Source organism: Pseudopipra pipra, chromosome 20, assembly GCF_036250125.1.
Source record: "Pseudopipra pipra isolate bDixPip1 chromosome 20, bDixPip1.hap1, whole genome shotgun sequence".
Classification (NCBI taxonomy): Eukaryota; Metazoa; Chordata; class Aves; order Passeriformes; family Pipridae; genus Pseudopipra; species Pseudopipra pipra.
In genome coordinates, this window is record NC_087568.1 from 298,012 (window position 1) to 310,628 (window position 12,617).

The 12,617-nt window shown below is 45.5% G+C and overlaps 1 protein-coding gene across 1 annotated transcript in view; it reads right to left on the minus strand.

Moving 5' to 3' along the window:
* Nucleotides 1-4,773: 4,773 nt before the first annotated feature.
* LMX1B (LIM homeobox transcription factor 1 beta) overlaps nt 4,774-12,617 on the minus strand; it is a 90,964-nt gene continuing 83,120 nt past the window's right edge. The window contains exons 7-8 of the mRNA XM_064676490.1: nt 11,813-11,974; nt 4,774-10,101 (exon numbers count right to left, since the gene is read on the minus strand). Coding sequence (XP_064532560.1) covers nt 9,944-10,101; nt 11,813-11,974 — 320 coding nt within the window. The 3' untranslated portion in view covers nt 4,774-9,943. The remainder of the gene's footprint in view (nt 10,102-11,812; nt 11,975-12,617) is intronic.

A 12,617-nucleotide genomic window follows, 5' to 3' on the forward strand; every position in this document is an offset into this window, starting at 1 on the left:
TTCCTGTTCTGATCAGCTGATAAAGATACCAAGCAGAAACGGCCCCTTTTGAGTGCAGAGTTTCAGGCACAGGCTGCAGCCCCGTGTCAAGCCGCATCCCTGGAGCATCCCAGGAGCTGACAACCTGATAGCAATCTGCCTTCCAGCACAGTTTTGTTTCTTTCTGCCTAGTGCACAGGCCTGGGGTCTTCTCCCTCTTTATAGCAGTGGAAGAAAAGAGGATAAGTTATCCAGGGCTTTGTGATTAATTTTTTTAGTCAGAAATATTTTGCCTGCTTCAGTAAACAGCAAGTTTCCATTGCTATGTCCTTCACAAAAGATTGTTGCCACTGGGAGCATAATTACCTAGTTCCTCCTCTCAGTCCTAAACCAAAAGGTTTTCATATAATGCTGAAGTGTAAAGAAAGATCAAGGGAATACTCGGGGTTCCCTGGGAACACTTCAGTACAAGGCTTATCAGCAGCTCCTTATCACTGCTAATCTGACAACACAGGTGTGATGGGATGCCCCAGCTGGGACGGATCTCTGGTAATTTGATCAGGAGTAACTCTTTGTGTGCTGCTGGACACCAGTTTACTCGCTACCAGTTGAACAAAGGAACAAATTAAGCCTGACTGAGTGGTGCTGGTACCCGGAGGGGTGTGGTGGGGAGAGCTTGGCTGGCTGTGGGTGTGCAACTCTCAACCATTGCACAACACCACAGACATGTTCCCTGGAGGGGGGAGTGGGCAGGTAATTACAGAATGGGTGTTCAGAAGGAAAAGGCATTTAATATCCCATGTTGCTCATTTTAATAATACAGACGACTCATTGTGAAACTCCTTTCTTAGAAAAGCATTAACACTCTGACCCATGTCCTCAGTGCAGCAGCAGCCTGTGCCTTCCCACTGCTCCAGCGAAAGGTCCCTGTCGCACTCAGTGGCCTGGGCTTGTCCCCAGGGCTGGGTCAGTGAAGTTCGTGGCTGAAAGGGTCAGTGTCTGGCTGGAGCCAGGGTCACAAAGCAGAGTTGCTCTCCCCAGGCTCACCCTGGAACACCACATAAAGATGTAGATATCAATGCACTGTCAATTCAGCTTCTCTAAGGAGGGTGGACGAGATCTCTGCCACCTTCCTCATTCTAACTCCCACAGGGGTCCTGCATGTGTGCCTTGGGTCCCACCACCTGAGGGGAGGTGGCAGCATGCCAAAACATTATCTTAAACACTGAACTGAGGCTGCAGAAGAGCTAAAAGTATTTTTGGGAAGACCTGTGTTGAGCTATCATAGTCCTGCTGCTCCAAAGGACTGTTTATTGAGGAAATAGTATTTCAGGTAGAAAGCTACAAGAAATCCTTCAGCGCTCTACTCTTTTTTACAATACTTTGTATGGAAAAATGGCTCAACTATGACAAAGCCACTCGAATTCTGACTAAACCTGTTTAAAAGATCACAGCGCATGGAAAGATTTTTTTGGAAGGGGAGGGACACACAAGCAGATGACAGTGAAACAAATCTATGTGTGGTTGATGGATGATGTGAGGGGTTTGAGTACCAGTGCCAGGCTCCTGTGCATTGTGTATAGCTCCAGCCTGTCCCTCCTGATGTCAGCAGCTAAAGGCTTGCCATAAAAACACTTCTTGTATCTGCCTGTCTTACAGAATTCTTTTTCCTTTGGACATCATCTGACTATGCCAGGGTGTCATCAAACCCTCATTACCTGCTGCCCCTAGGAATGGCTCTGTCCTAACTGCCAGTCAGTCAGTGGGCACAAGGGATGGCAGAAAGATTTTGGAATGAGCAGATGTCGTGTTAGTTCCCTGCACAGGTCCTTGTGGATGCACCATCCCATAGGCATACGAAAATGTCACTTCACTTCCTCTTTTTGGCTAAAGACAAGAGAATGTGATGTCCCCTTACTAACTAAAGGTCGAGAGATTATCAGTGTAAATCCAGGGGGTAGAGAAGAGCAAAAGGGGAAATCCAGAGGGTGGTACAAAGGCTATCAACATTCAATGCCAGTGAAATGTGCATTGCCACAGTTCATGTTATGCTTCACATAATTCTCCACTCAAGATGATATTCTTTGCTCTGCAGTTTGGGGCACAGCTTTGGCCATGTCTAACACTGGGCCTTGCTCACCAGGTGATGCTCCAGGAGTCTGTGATTGATACGCTGAGCTGGCTGTGAAGAGCACACCCAACTCCTGCTGGCTACAGCAGGTGGGAGGAGCTGCAGGCCAAGGAGGTGGAGATGTGGGGATGGTTTCTGAATTCAAGGTCTTCCACATGTACAACTGATGCTGCTTTCACTTCATCTGAGTCATTCACATTTAGTTCTCAAAGTATGACAAAACTCAGTCTGAGAATGCAAATGGTGGCTGTGGCTTTGACAAATACTGCAGGTCAAATTCATTAGTGAGCTTTCAGAGAGAATTGTTTTGTTTTCCCATCATAAGCAAACAAAGAAATAACACTGTCTATCACCTAATTTCAGAATGTACCTGCTGGTTCTGGGGCTAATTATCATGTTCCTTCTGTGATGGAAAATAGCCCTACAGCATCTTAACTGTAAAATTTGGTTTTCAGGAAAGAACAGTTTTCTAAGGATTTAAAAATGTGTTTCATTCTTACTGAGTAATTGGTTTATATTTGAATATAAATAAATGAGAAGCAAGTATTCTATCTATTTCATAGCATTTAATGTACAATCATTTATACAGTGGGGCCATACTCATAATGTTTATTTTATGCTATTAAAAATATTGATAAAACAGTAGACATTCATTAGTTACACCATTTCCAAGAGCACAGAAGGATGAACAAATGCGTTTTCATTATAAGAGGTAATAATAATTAAGAGTGACAGAACCTTATCCTCACGATCTGCCTCCCAGCAGCAGTTTGGCTAATAAAAAAACAGAAGTTAAGATAAGGCAGCAATTATTAAGACAAATCTTCTGAAGGGCTGTTTGAACTCCTGTGTCCAGCAGATAATCTGATTTTACAAGGTGCTCTGGGGGGGGGAGGCTGCATGGGAAGCAGTACCCAGGTGCAGGCCTTTAGCCCTTTGCACTGGCATTTTTACCTCTAGCGATTTCCCCGGTCGCTTCTTCTTTTGTTTGCTACAGCTGTGGCACATAAATCAGTCTCCATTCTGCCTCACTGACACCAAAGAGAAACACGGCACAAACAATGCACAACACCAAGCCCCAAATGTATTAATCATCTTTTTTCTTTTCTCTCTTTTTTGCTGATCCCTTTCACCTATCTTTTTTGGGAAATTCAAAAATGGCTACGGGCAACTCAGTAATTCTTCCCTCATAAATATTAGATGTACACGGAGCATGAATATTTGAGTAGCTAACTCTGACTTAGGTGAAACCAATTGCTAATAGCAATTCATTTTTTCTCAGTGACATTCCACCAATAATCAGCGTGAGTGGGACAGGATGATGCAGGTTGGAGCTGAACAGCAAACGGGAATGAAGATGCCAACTGGGAGCAAAGATGCTTTAGTGATCTGGCCCTCAGGTGGGACTTGGGGCTGTGCCTTCCCCCTTACCTTGGAGAAAGTTTGAGCAGGGAGATCTCTGCTCAGCAGCTACATGTGGATCTTTAGGAACCAAATATGGGAAAAAAATTTTAAACTGATTTTTATTATGCCATCAAACTCCCACCTCTCAGTGTGTTATGCCCTGTGCAGTGTCACCTGTGTGATGTGCAAACTGCAGTAGGAGAGACCCAGTTGGTCCCAGCACCTTAGGATATACCACGCCCCTACTGTTGGGAAAGGCTTTGGGGCCCTTGAATGTCTTGTTTCTCAAGGCAGGTGAACCCACCCTGCTGCACGAGGGCTGCAGGGATGTGTTGAAATGGTGGGGGGGTGGAGACAGGGCTGTTCCATTTGGTGATACCAGGCTATCTGTAAAATTGTGTGCTTCGATTTTTAATAAAAAGTAGAAATTGTGATTTTATGCCTGAGGCATAGAAAAGAAATGTAGTGTCTCTGGACCTAGGGAATGGCAATGAGTAATCAGGTGTGACCAGCTCAAACCTCAGTTGAAGTTCATGCTTACATGCCCCAGGGACACCAGTGCATACCTATCATTTTATATTGGTCCCATATTTGCCATTACTAGATAGATATTTTATAATCCATTGCTAATACTTACACACATTTGTCTGCTCTAGCATTGGGCTCCCCTTGCATGTACTTTGGACAGGAAAGATCCCACTGGGTCTCTGAAATCACCCCAGAGCAGCTCCTCTGTCAGGGCTGGCTGTTTGGGTTGGCTCCCTCTCTCCATCACAGCTGGCTGGAGGAGTCTGTCCCCATCCACACAGAACAGCTCTCAACTTGCAGAGGCCAAAGACCAGTGTGAACAGAGCCATTGCCCTTGCTGTGTCCTTCCCCCAGGCAGCCTGGGCTCCAGTCCCACACCAGTAAAACCATCAAGGCAGCACTCAGCCATCCCCGTGCCTGGGCTCTCCCGCCTCTGAGAACACTTGTGCCAGCCCCAGGACACAGAGAACACGCTCTCAGTCTGAGAAAGCAAAGAAAAAACTTCACACTGAGAGAAAAGCCCGCTTAGTTTACAGGTTGCTTTTATTTACAAATATACCGAAGTGTAATCTCTCTCTTTTTTTCCTTTTCTGCTTTTGTTTAGAGTGTGTGTGTGTTTGTGTGTGTGTGTGCACGTGCACATGCACGTGGGAAGTAACACAGTGTGTGAGAAACTCATGGATCTTAGCTCCAGGCAATGGTGGCAGGAAAAAAAATGCAGTGAAATGAAATTTAAAAACACTAATAAATAATTTAATAACGACAAATAATTAAATTAAAAAAAATTCCAATCTACATACATTATGGTGGTTTGTTTCCAACACAGAGGGAAAGGAGCAGCGAATCTACAGTGAAAGGAGCTGGTTAAATATGAGAGAGCATAGTCATATTTTTTACAAGTTAAACAAATTGTAACAGACAGCTACAAAATACTACATTTCGATAACATAAATACAGAATATATAAATATACAAGTAATACAGCCATACACAGCTAAAAAATAGGGTGTTCACTTAAAAACAGAGTTCCCAATGCAAGGTATCTGCAGCCCCTTCACAGCTGCTGCTGAGCAGAACCAGGGTGCACTGAGCCAAGGGGACCTGGCTGCAGCCATCAGTGCAGTCAGATCAGCCTCAGAGGAGCAAGACCATGCTGAAAGCCCACCAAAGCCAAAAGACTTCATGTGTCTCTTGTGACCAAGTATCTCCCTAATCAAGGAGCACAGGTGCCCAAAGCTCTGGCTATGGCTTCCCTGTGCCCCCAGGCTAAAGAAGAGGGGCTGGGGAGGAACCTGAATGCACAGGGAGCAGCTGCTGGTCAGAAATGAGTGAGGTGGTTTGGGCATGGGGTTGTGTAAAGCATGATCTGGAGCACTGAGACTCTGGGTACTGTGGCTCCAGCTCCCACAATCGTGTCATGCTTCAGCAGGCTCTGTCCTTTCACTGCTGTGACTAAGCTCCGGGCTTGTGAGAAACCTTCCCTTCCTCACAGTTCTACTGTTCATTTCTAGTGACCTTCAGGAATAACCAGAGTTCTTATGACAGGGTTCATGGAAGTGCTCTTGCAAACCCTAGCTCACAGCATCTCAGCAGCATCCCAGAGCTGCCCTCCCTGGGGCACCTGGGGTGGTGGCTTGGGATATACTTCTGACTCTTAAGGGAAGTGGAAAGGAGTCCTGAGCTCAGTAGGAAGAGGTAAGTGAGTTCACATCATCCCTGGAAGGTTTGCTGTCATGAAGGACCTTCCCCATGCCATGAGGTACAGTGAGGTGGCTGAGCAATGGCCCTTCAAAGGACCTGGTGATGCTCATCCATCTTCTGCAGGATGGGTCTGAAAAATCCACTCAGCTAACGTGAGCCTCACCTCATTGTTAGCTGCAACTGGGCCACGTCATCTGGATGGTTTTGATGACAGTTTAAAGAAGAAAAGGAGTTCAAAATGCCCAGGATGGTGTTTCAGTATAAGTTGTTGCAACCACCACCCTTTACTTACAGTGACATAATTGTGTTCCATGTCATGACTGTTAAACACATTTGCCACCAGCCTCAGGGTTTGTCCCACAGTGTGGTGGTAATGGGGGGCTGAGAACAGCAGTGCACAGTAGGAATCATCCCCTCCACAGCCAGCCATGCCAAAGAAGGTGCTGCTGCTCAGCCCCGAGCCTGGCTGGGACTCAGGACCACCCAGCTCAGTAACCCCTCCTGAATGCTGGGAACAATCTGTCTGCCACCATCACAGACCTGCAGCTGCACAGTAAGGACCTCTAAGTTGGTACCCAGCATTCTGATCTCACCATCGTCTTTTTTATGCATTATTGAGCAAACACTGAAACCTAATCAATCATCTTTTACTTAATTGCATCTTGTCACCACTTTAGCTGCACACGTATTCTTTGATTAGCTAAAACAACATGATTGAAACACCATGAAGAGCTCACTTGATGCATTTCTATTAGAGAGGGGTTAATTTCCTAGGGAAAATGATCACTGTAAGGTGCACGTAATAAACTGCTGTCATGACCTCTAGCCTTTGAGCTCCCATATGTGCAATCATTGTTTGTGGTTTTCGTGGAAGTGCCAGATGCTAAGAATTTTTTGGCTAGAGTTTATCAATTTGACTCAATGTAAGATATTACTGTGATATGGCCCATTAAACATTTTACTTTCACCTGATTGGGGACATTCCCTTGACAATAGAAGAGTAAAGCAGAAATCAAAAAGGTCAGAGGTTGCTGTATAATCTTTTACTGCAGGTCCCAGGTTAAAACCACAATGATCACACTCCAGTAGAGTAATTTATTCTACAAAAAGAAAGTGACATTTATTTTGCTTTAATGAACTTTGGCCTTTGCCAGCTATAACAGGCCCACTGGAAATCCTTGGCTATGCATTCCTTCCCTGGACCAGCAGCAGCCCACCATGGCACGGAAAATGTCACACATGCCAAGGGCCTGACTGTGCTCTGTGTGTGGCTCCAAATGTGGCAGAACATGGGGCAACAAACAGCTAAGGCATCACCATACAACACACCAAGGGAAAGGAGATGGTATGTACAAGAAATGAAAAGGAAAAAGAAAAGGTGGCAAACAGTCGTCCAAGTCATCCAAAATCAGCAAATTATGATGGTTACTTCAACTATAAAATGGGATATCTGATTTTTTCCTTGGAGATGGATTGTTTTTTCAACATCCAACCCAGACACAGAGGTAGAGTTGGGACAAGGCAGTTCTCCAAACTGTAGGTCACATTAGAGTTCTCATACGAGTCCCTGTAAACACTAAAAATGCCATTTTCGGCCTGCCAGTAATGAAATATGAAGCAAGGTTGTGCCTGTGTGAGTAGTCTATAAACTGGTATGTCTGAGAGGGTGAAGACATTTTCTATGACTCCAAAGTAGCACAGCAGAGGGGTGAGGAGGGAAATGACGAATCCATTGAGATTGGTGGTGACAAATCTTTATATGTGCCATATGAAATCTGCTTGCCTTCTGCCCTGCAAGCAGTGAGGATCACCTGAGTTTTTTAGATGTTTGCTGTCATGCAGAGAGAAAGGAAATTGTTGTTTATTTTGATACACAGGGAAAGGGAAAAATAATTGAGTGGGATGGGCAAGAAAAGAAGATCCTTTCAATTTCAAAATATATCGAGGGGCTCACAACCCTCAAGTGAAAACCACATCCCTGCCAGAAAGCAGGGAATGGTCGCTAGACAAAGCATATGGATGTGATGGACCACCTCCCTGGGGAAAACAGCAATGGAAACCTGCAGGGACAGGGACAGGAGCATCCCCAGCACCCTCACAGAGCCACCAGTCCCTTCCCTGAGCAAGGCTGTGTGTGGCAGGCAGCGGAAGGGTTGGCCTTGGGCTGTGCTCTGCGCCCCTGCACCACACACACACAGAGCCTCCTCCACAGTGTTGTCCTTCTCTCCGGAGTGAGAACCCCTGTGCTTATCCTGCAGACAAAACTTGACTTTCTCAAGAAACCTCCAACATACTCGGTACACATTACCCTGCCATTGGAAAACGATCTCGTGTTTTCCCTTGGACCCATCATCCTACCTTCCTACCCACGCCTCCGGGACACCTGGAGGACCTGTCTCCATCAGTGATGCGGGGTTCCCAGCAGGATCACCCCCTAAGGCCGAGGACACAGTGCCCCCAGCAATGCTCCTCCTGCCCTGGGTGCCCAGGCTGCAGGAGTCCTGCTCTGGCCTCCCCCTCCAAGGCAGTCCCAGAGTCCCACGCTCCCGGAGAAGGTGCTGAGCCCCACAGGGACACTGCAGTGCTGGCCTGGTACCAGTCCTCAGCCTGGAGGAGTTAGATTAACCAGAGCTTTGGACTTGTTTTTCAGCTATTATGGTCAATATATTAAAGGTATTTATTTAAGAAAGTGCCTATCCTGCCAATCTTTCCCCGTGAGCTCTATTTTGAACACACCCTATAATTACTGATATTACCCTGGCAAATTTTCCCCATGAAGTTTTCTCCACTGAGAGCCATGACTGTACTTGTCTGCCTCTCCACATTATAATTATCACCAGGCAATATTTATAGCTATACTATTATTATTTATGATATTTTATGCCCTACAAAAATCTATATGACATATGCTCAAACTTCAACATCAGAGACAATCAGACTTCAGCTGGGACATCCCCTTCCTTCAGCATACCTGTTCTTCTGGCACTGGCACTGCCCGGGTGATCGGAGCCACAGCCAGGAGTCCCGGCAGCAGGAGGATCTGCAGGACTTGGTCAGACTCCAGCTCAACATACCTGAACTTCCCAGCGTGAGCTCTTTCATACTTTCCTGTTCGCAGCTGGTGCACATTTCAGGACTTCTGGTGTTTCAGGCTAGAACTGTGTATCCTCGATTCTTGCTGAGGCAAGATAATTAACTAAAGGAGTGCTTAATTATTCCAGATGGACAATAGAGCACAGCATATTTATGCCTCATGCAAAACATAAATAAACAGAACAGAAGGAACAAACACTTGTTTGCCAGTTGTGGTCTAGGCTTGAAATTTGGCACTGCAAAACTTACAAACAAATGTAAATGTTTTAATCTCACACTTAAAAAAAAAATTAAATAAAACTGTCTCGTAAGCACCCTTAGTTTTAATTATTTAAGATCAATGCTAACCTAAATGTCTCTGTCCCTAACATGCATGTCCTCTCCGGAGTCATAGACCTTTCTTATTCTGAAATCACTGGCTTTCTCCACAAATACTGTTAACCAGTTTCCTCAGTATCATATGCATAAGGGCTATAAACTAATGAGCAGATCTAGGTTATGTAGAAAAAGTGTAGAAAGGAAACAAATGTTGAACATCACATTTACATTAACTTCTCACAGTTCAAATGGCAATTTATCCACAACATAGTATGAATCATGCAGTAAGAAAAGGGAGGAATCTCCAGTTTCTTTGATTTATTTGTCATATGGTCAACTGATGTCAGTATCAGCGGCTTTAAAAAAAAAAAAAAAGTTTAAACATCCAAAAGAAAGGAAGAGAGAAAGGAGGAAAAGGTCTAGCTTTCCACAAAATCCATTTCCTTTAAGATGACGAGCTCAAACCAAACCAAATCAAAGGCTGAGGACGAGCAGGTTCTTCTGTTCCTTCCGTGCTTGTCTCGTGGTCTGGTGCAGGCTGGGAATCAAGGGTATGGGACGGGTGGATGTGTTTTGTTTCTCTATATATGTATGTAGGTAGGTAGGTATTAAAGTATATATACATACATACACATATATGCAAACAGAGACAGTCTTCCTAAAAAAATGCTCTTTGCAGTCCAGAGGCAGCAGAGTCACTGTGAAGGAAGAGCTGGGCAACATATGGCTGTAGAGTCTGCACTGGAAAAGTCACTGGCTAAACACACGCCGGCTGTTTGTTTTCTTATTTTCATGAGGCGAAATAGGAGCTCTGCATAGAGTACAGCCTGTCAATGGGGTTTCCTACTCTAGCCTGCATGGAGTTAACTTCAGAAGAGGCAAGAAAACAGTCGCTCAAGCTAGTTAAAGAGGTATCACTGTCGATATCATGAAAAATGGAGTCATTTCCTGCAAACGAAACGTACATGTTAAGCTGAGGCTGTGCAGCCAGGGGAGGACACAGTACTCACGGGTGCTCACAGCAACTGGGAACGCTCCTGGTTCTCTTATCACATGTTAACCTTATCACATGTACTTTGGCTCTAAGGGTCTGACCTATGATGATGGGGACTAAAAGCCAATCCAGCTGGCAGCAGTGCTCACCAAACCTGCCAGGATTTAATTAAGGCTTCAGTCAGCAGCACAAAAGGTAGTCTCGGCTGACAACGAGAGTAAACAGTGCTGGGGAGGAGCAGGTGCCCAGCTCTCCAAGGGCTGGGATCTGGCACTCCTGAGGGCACCAGGGCTGTTGAGGAAGGTGGGACCAGATACCAAGTGCCCGTGACAGGGAAGCATGGTCTAAGAGCCATAGTCATAGTGGTCTTCATTTACACACAAGGCAAAAACCAGTTCTACCAATGTGACAGGACCCAGGAGGAGACCCAGCTTCCCTGGCCTCAAGTGACCTACAATCGTAAATGTGCTCTCCTTTCAGAAAACTCCACTCTTTCAGGGCTAGTTTGGAACAGCACCTTTTATTTCCCTTAGCAACTAAGATTTCAGCTTACTTCAACTTCGAAGGTATCAGAAAAACCTCTAGCTCAAGTGCTGGAGGCTTTAACAAAATGTTAGTCCAGTTCTTTTTCCTCACACACTTGTTTGAAAGGGCTTTCTGCCATCCTCTGTACTCTTTTCGGAGCACAGAACCTGCCTCCCAAGAAGTTTTACTCAGAAAGCCCAGCAAACCAACAAAATCACAAGTCACCTATAATGCTTGAGGGCACTTTGTATGCCCTCAGCTCCTTACAGGACCTCCCAAATTTCCTGGTGTGCAGCACTGACTTGTCTCAGTGGCAAAAGCACTGACACGGACCCAAAGCAGATTTCCTGTTGGCCTGTGCATGCTGTGCTTGTGACAGTGATGCACACATGAGCCTCTACAGTGAAGTGTCCTGGTCAGCAGAAAAGAGTCAGAAACAGGCCCTTGTGGGCTACTGCAAGTCTGAGAATCACAGTCTGAAATATCCTCAGAAATTCTTTTTAAATGCCACACTGCAATTGTCCAGAATCAATTACTGGGCATTCAGTACTTGTAATGGCTCTGATGTGTGGTCAAGCAATCGTGAGAGCAAACCGTCATCTTGATATGGGACAGAGAACAAAACCACGCAGGAGAAATGTCCTGTGGTAACCCATCTCTTAGTAGCTCAAAAACTGTTCTTTAACAAATCCACACATCCAATCTGCGTGATTTTACAGGGCTGCTTATTCATTTTGGAATGAATAGATTACTTCTCTTTATTTAAGGCACTTTTTTCTCAAAGCTTCTAAGAAAAAAGGAAAAACTTGTGAGGGATCTAGAATTTGGTACTGTTTATTTTTCAATGTCTTGGACAGTGGTTTGAAAAAGTGGAGCTGGAGAGGTGATGTTTCTTGCTTTACCATTTATCAGAATCATACTGTGAAATAATTTGGAAGGGTGTCAAGAGCTTGAGATGAGCTCTGTTCTACCTCCTTATGTGTACAAGAAATTACACATGCAAAACTGACTGGTACAAATTCCCTGGTACAAATTCCAGAAAAAATATACTAAAAGCCAGCAGTGCTGCTGGCCTTGTGGTGTGTGATGCAGCACACAGACCCTGCTACTCCGGATGTGGCAGAATGAGGCATGCCTTACCATAGGGGTTCATGTGGTCGCCTGGCATTTGTGGAGGGGTAAGACCCTGCTGAAACGGGTCTGTGCCATAACTGCTTTGCTCCATTGCTACAATCTGCTGCTGTGGTGGTGCAAGTGGTGTGTAAGATGTCATCATCCCTTCCATTCGGTTGGACATTACTTCTGCAAAGCAAAGAAGAGGCAGAGTCATTGCTGGGGACCAGGGCAGCATTAGTGGCAACACTGAACCTGAGCAAATACAGGTAGGGGGATCCTGTCAGTCAGAGGAGCTTCCCAAATTTTGTTTGAGAGTAGAACCTTGAGCAAGTAAGTTGAAAGACTTGTAATTTCTCACTAAATCATTTCTGGAGGTCCTGGGTGCTGGACCCTATCCTCCCGAAGTCTGTACTGTGTGTGACAGAGCTTAGTTATTCTCTAACTTCTGTTGGTCCCAGTTCTTCGGGCTCTGGGTAAAGAAGAGGATTTGAGACTGCAAGGCCTTGGGAGCTGAAGACACTCAAGAGTACCCATAGAGCAGCAGGGCATGCCCTGGTGCCTCTGTGCAGTGCCTGCCCCAGGGTCCAGCCACCTGTGGAGGTACAGGAGGGGCTCCCCATGCCGTGCCTGGGGCAGCAATGCTGACACCCCTGCAGATTTCCAGCTGAGCATGGTGCACCTTACTGCAGGAGAAAACCAACTGGAGGATCTACCTGGATCAAGCCTCACGGAGATTTCCTCCAGTGGAAGTGCCTCCATATGGCACATTTTTTCTAGAAAGGAGGTAACAGCTTCTGTGTGAGCACCTCTGTGCTCTGGCCCCATCAAA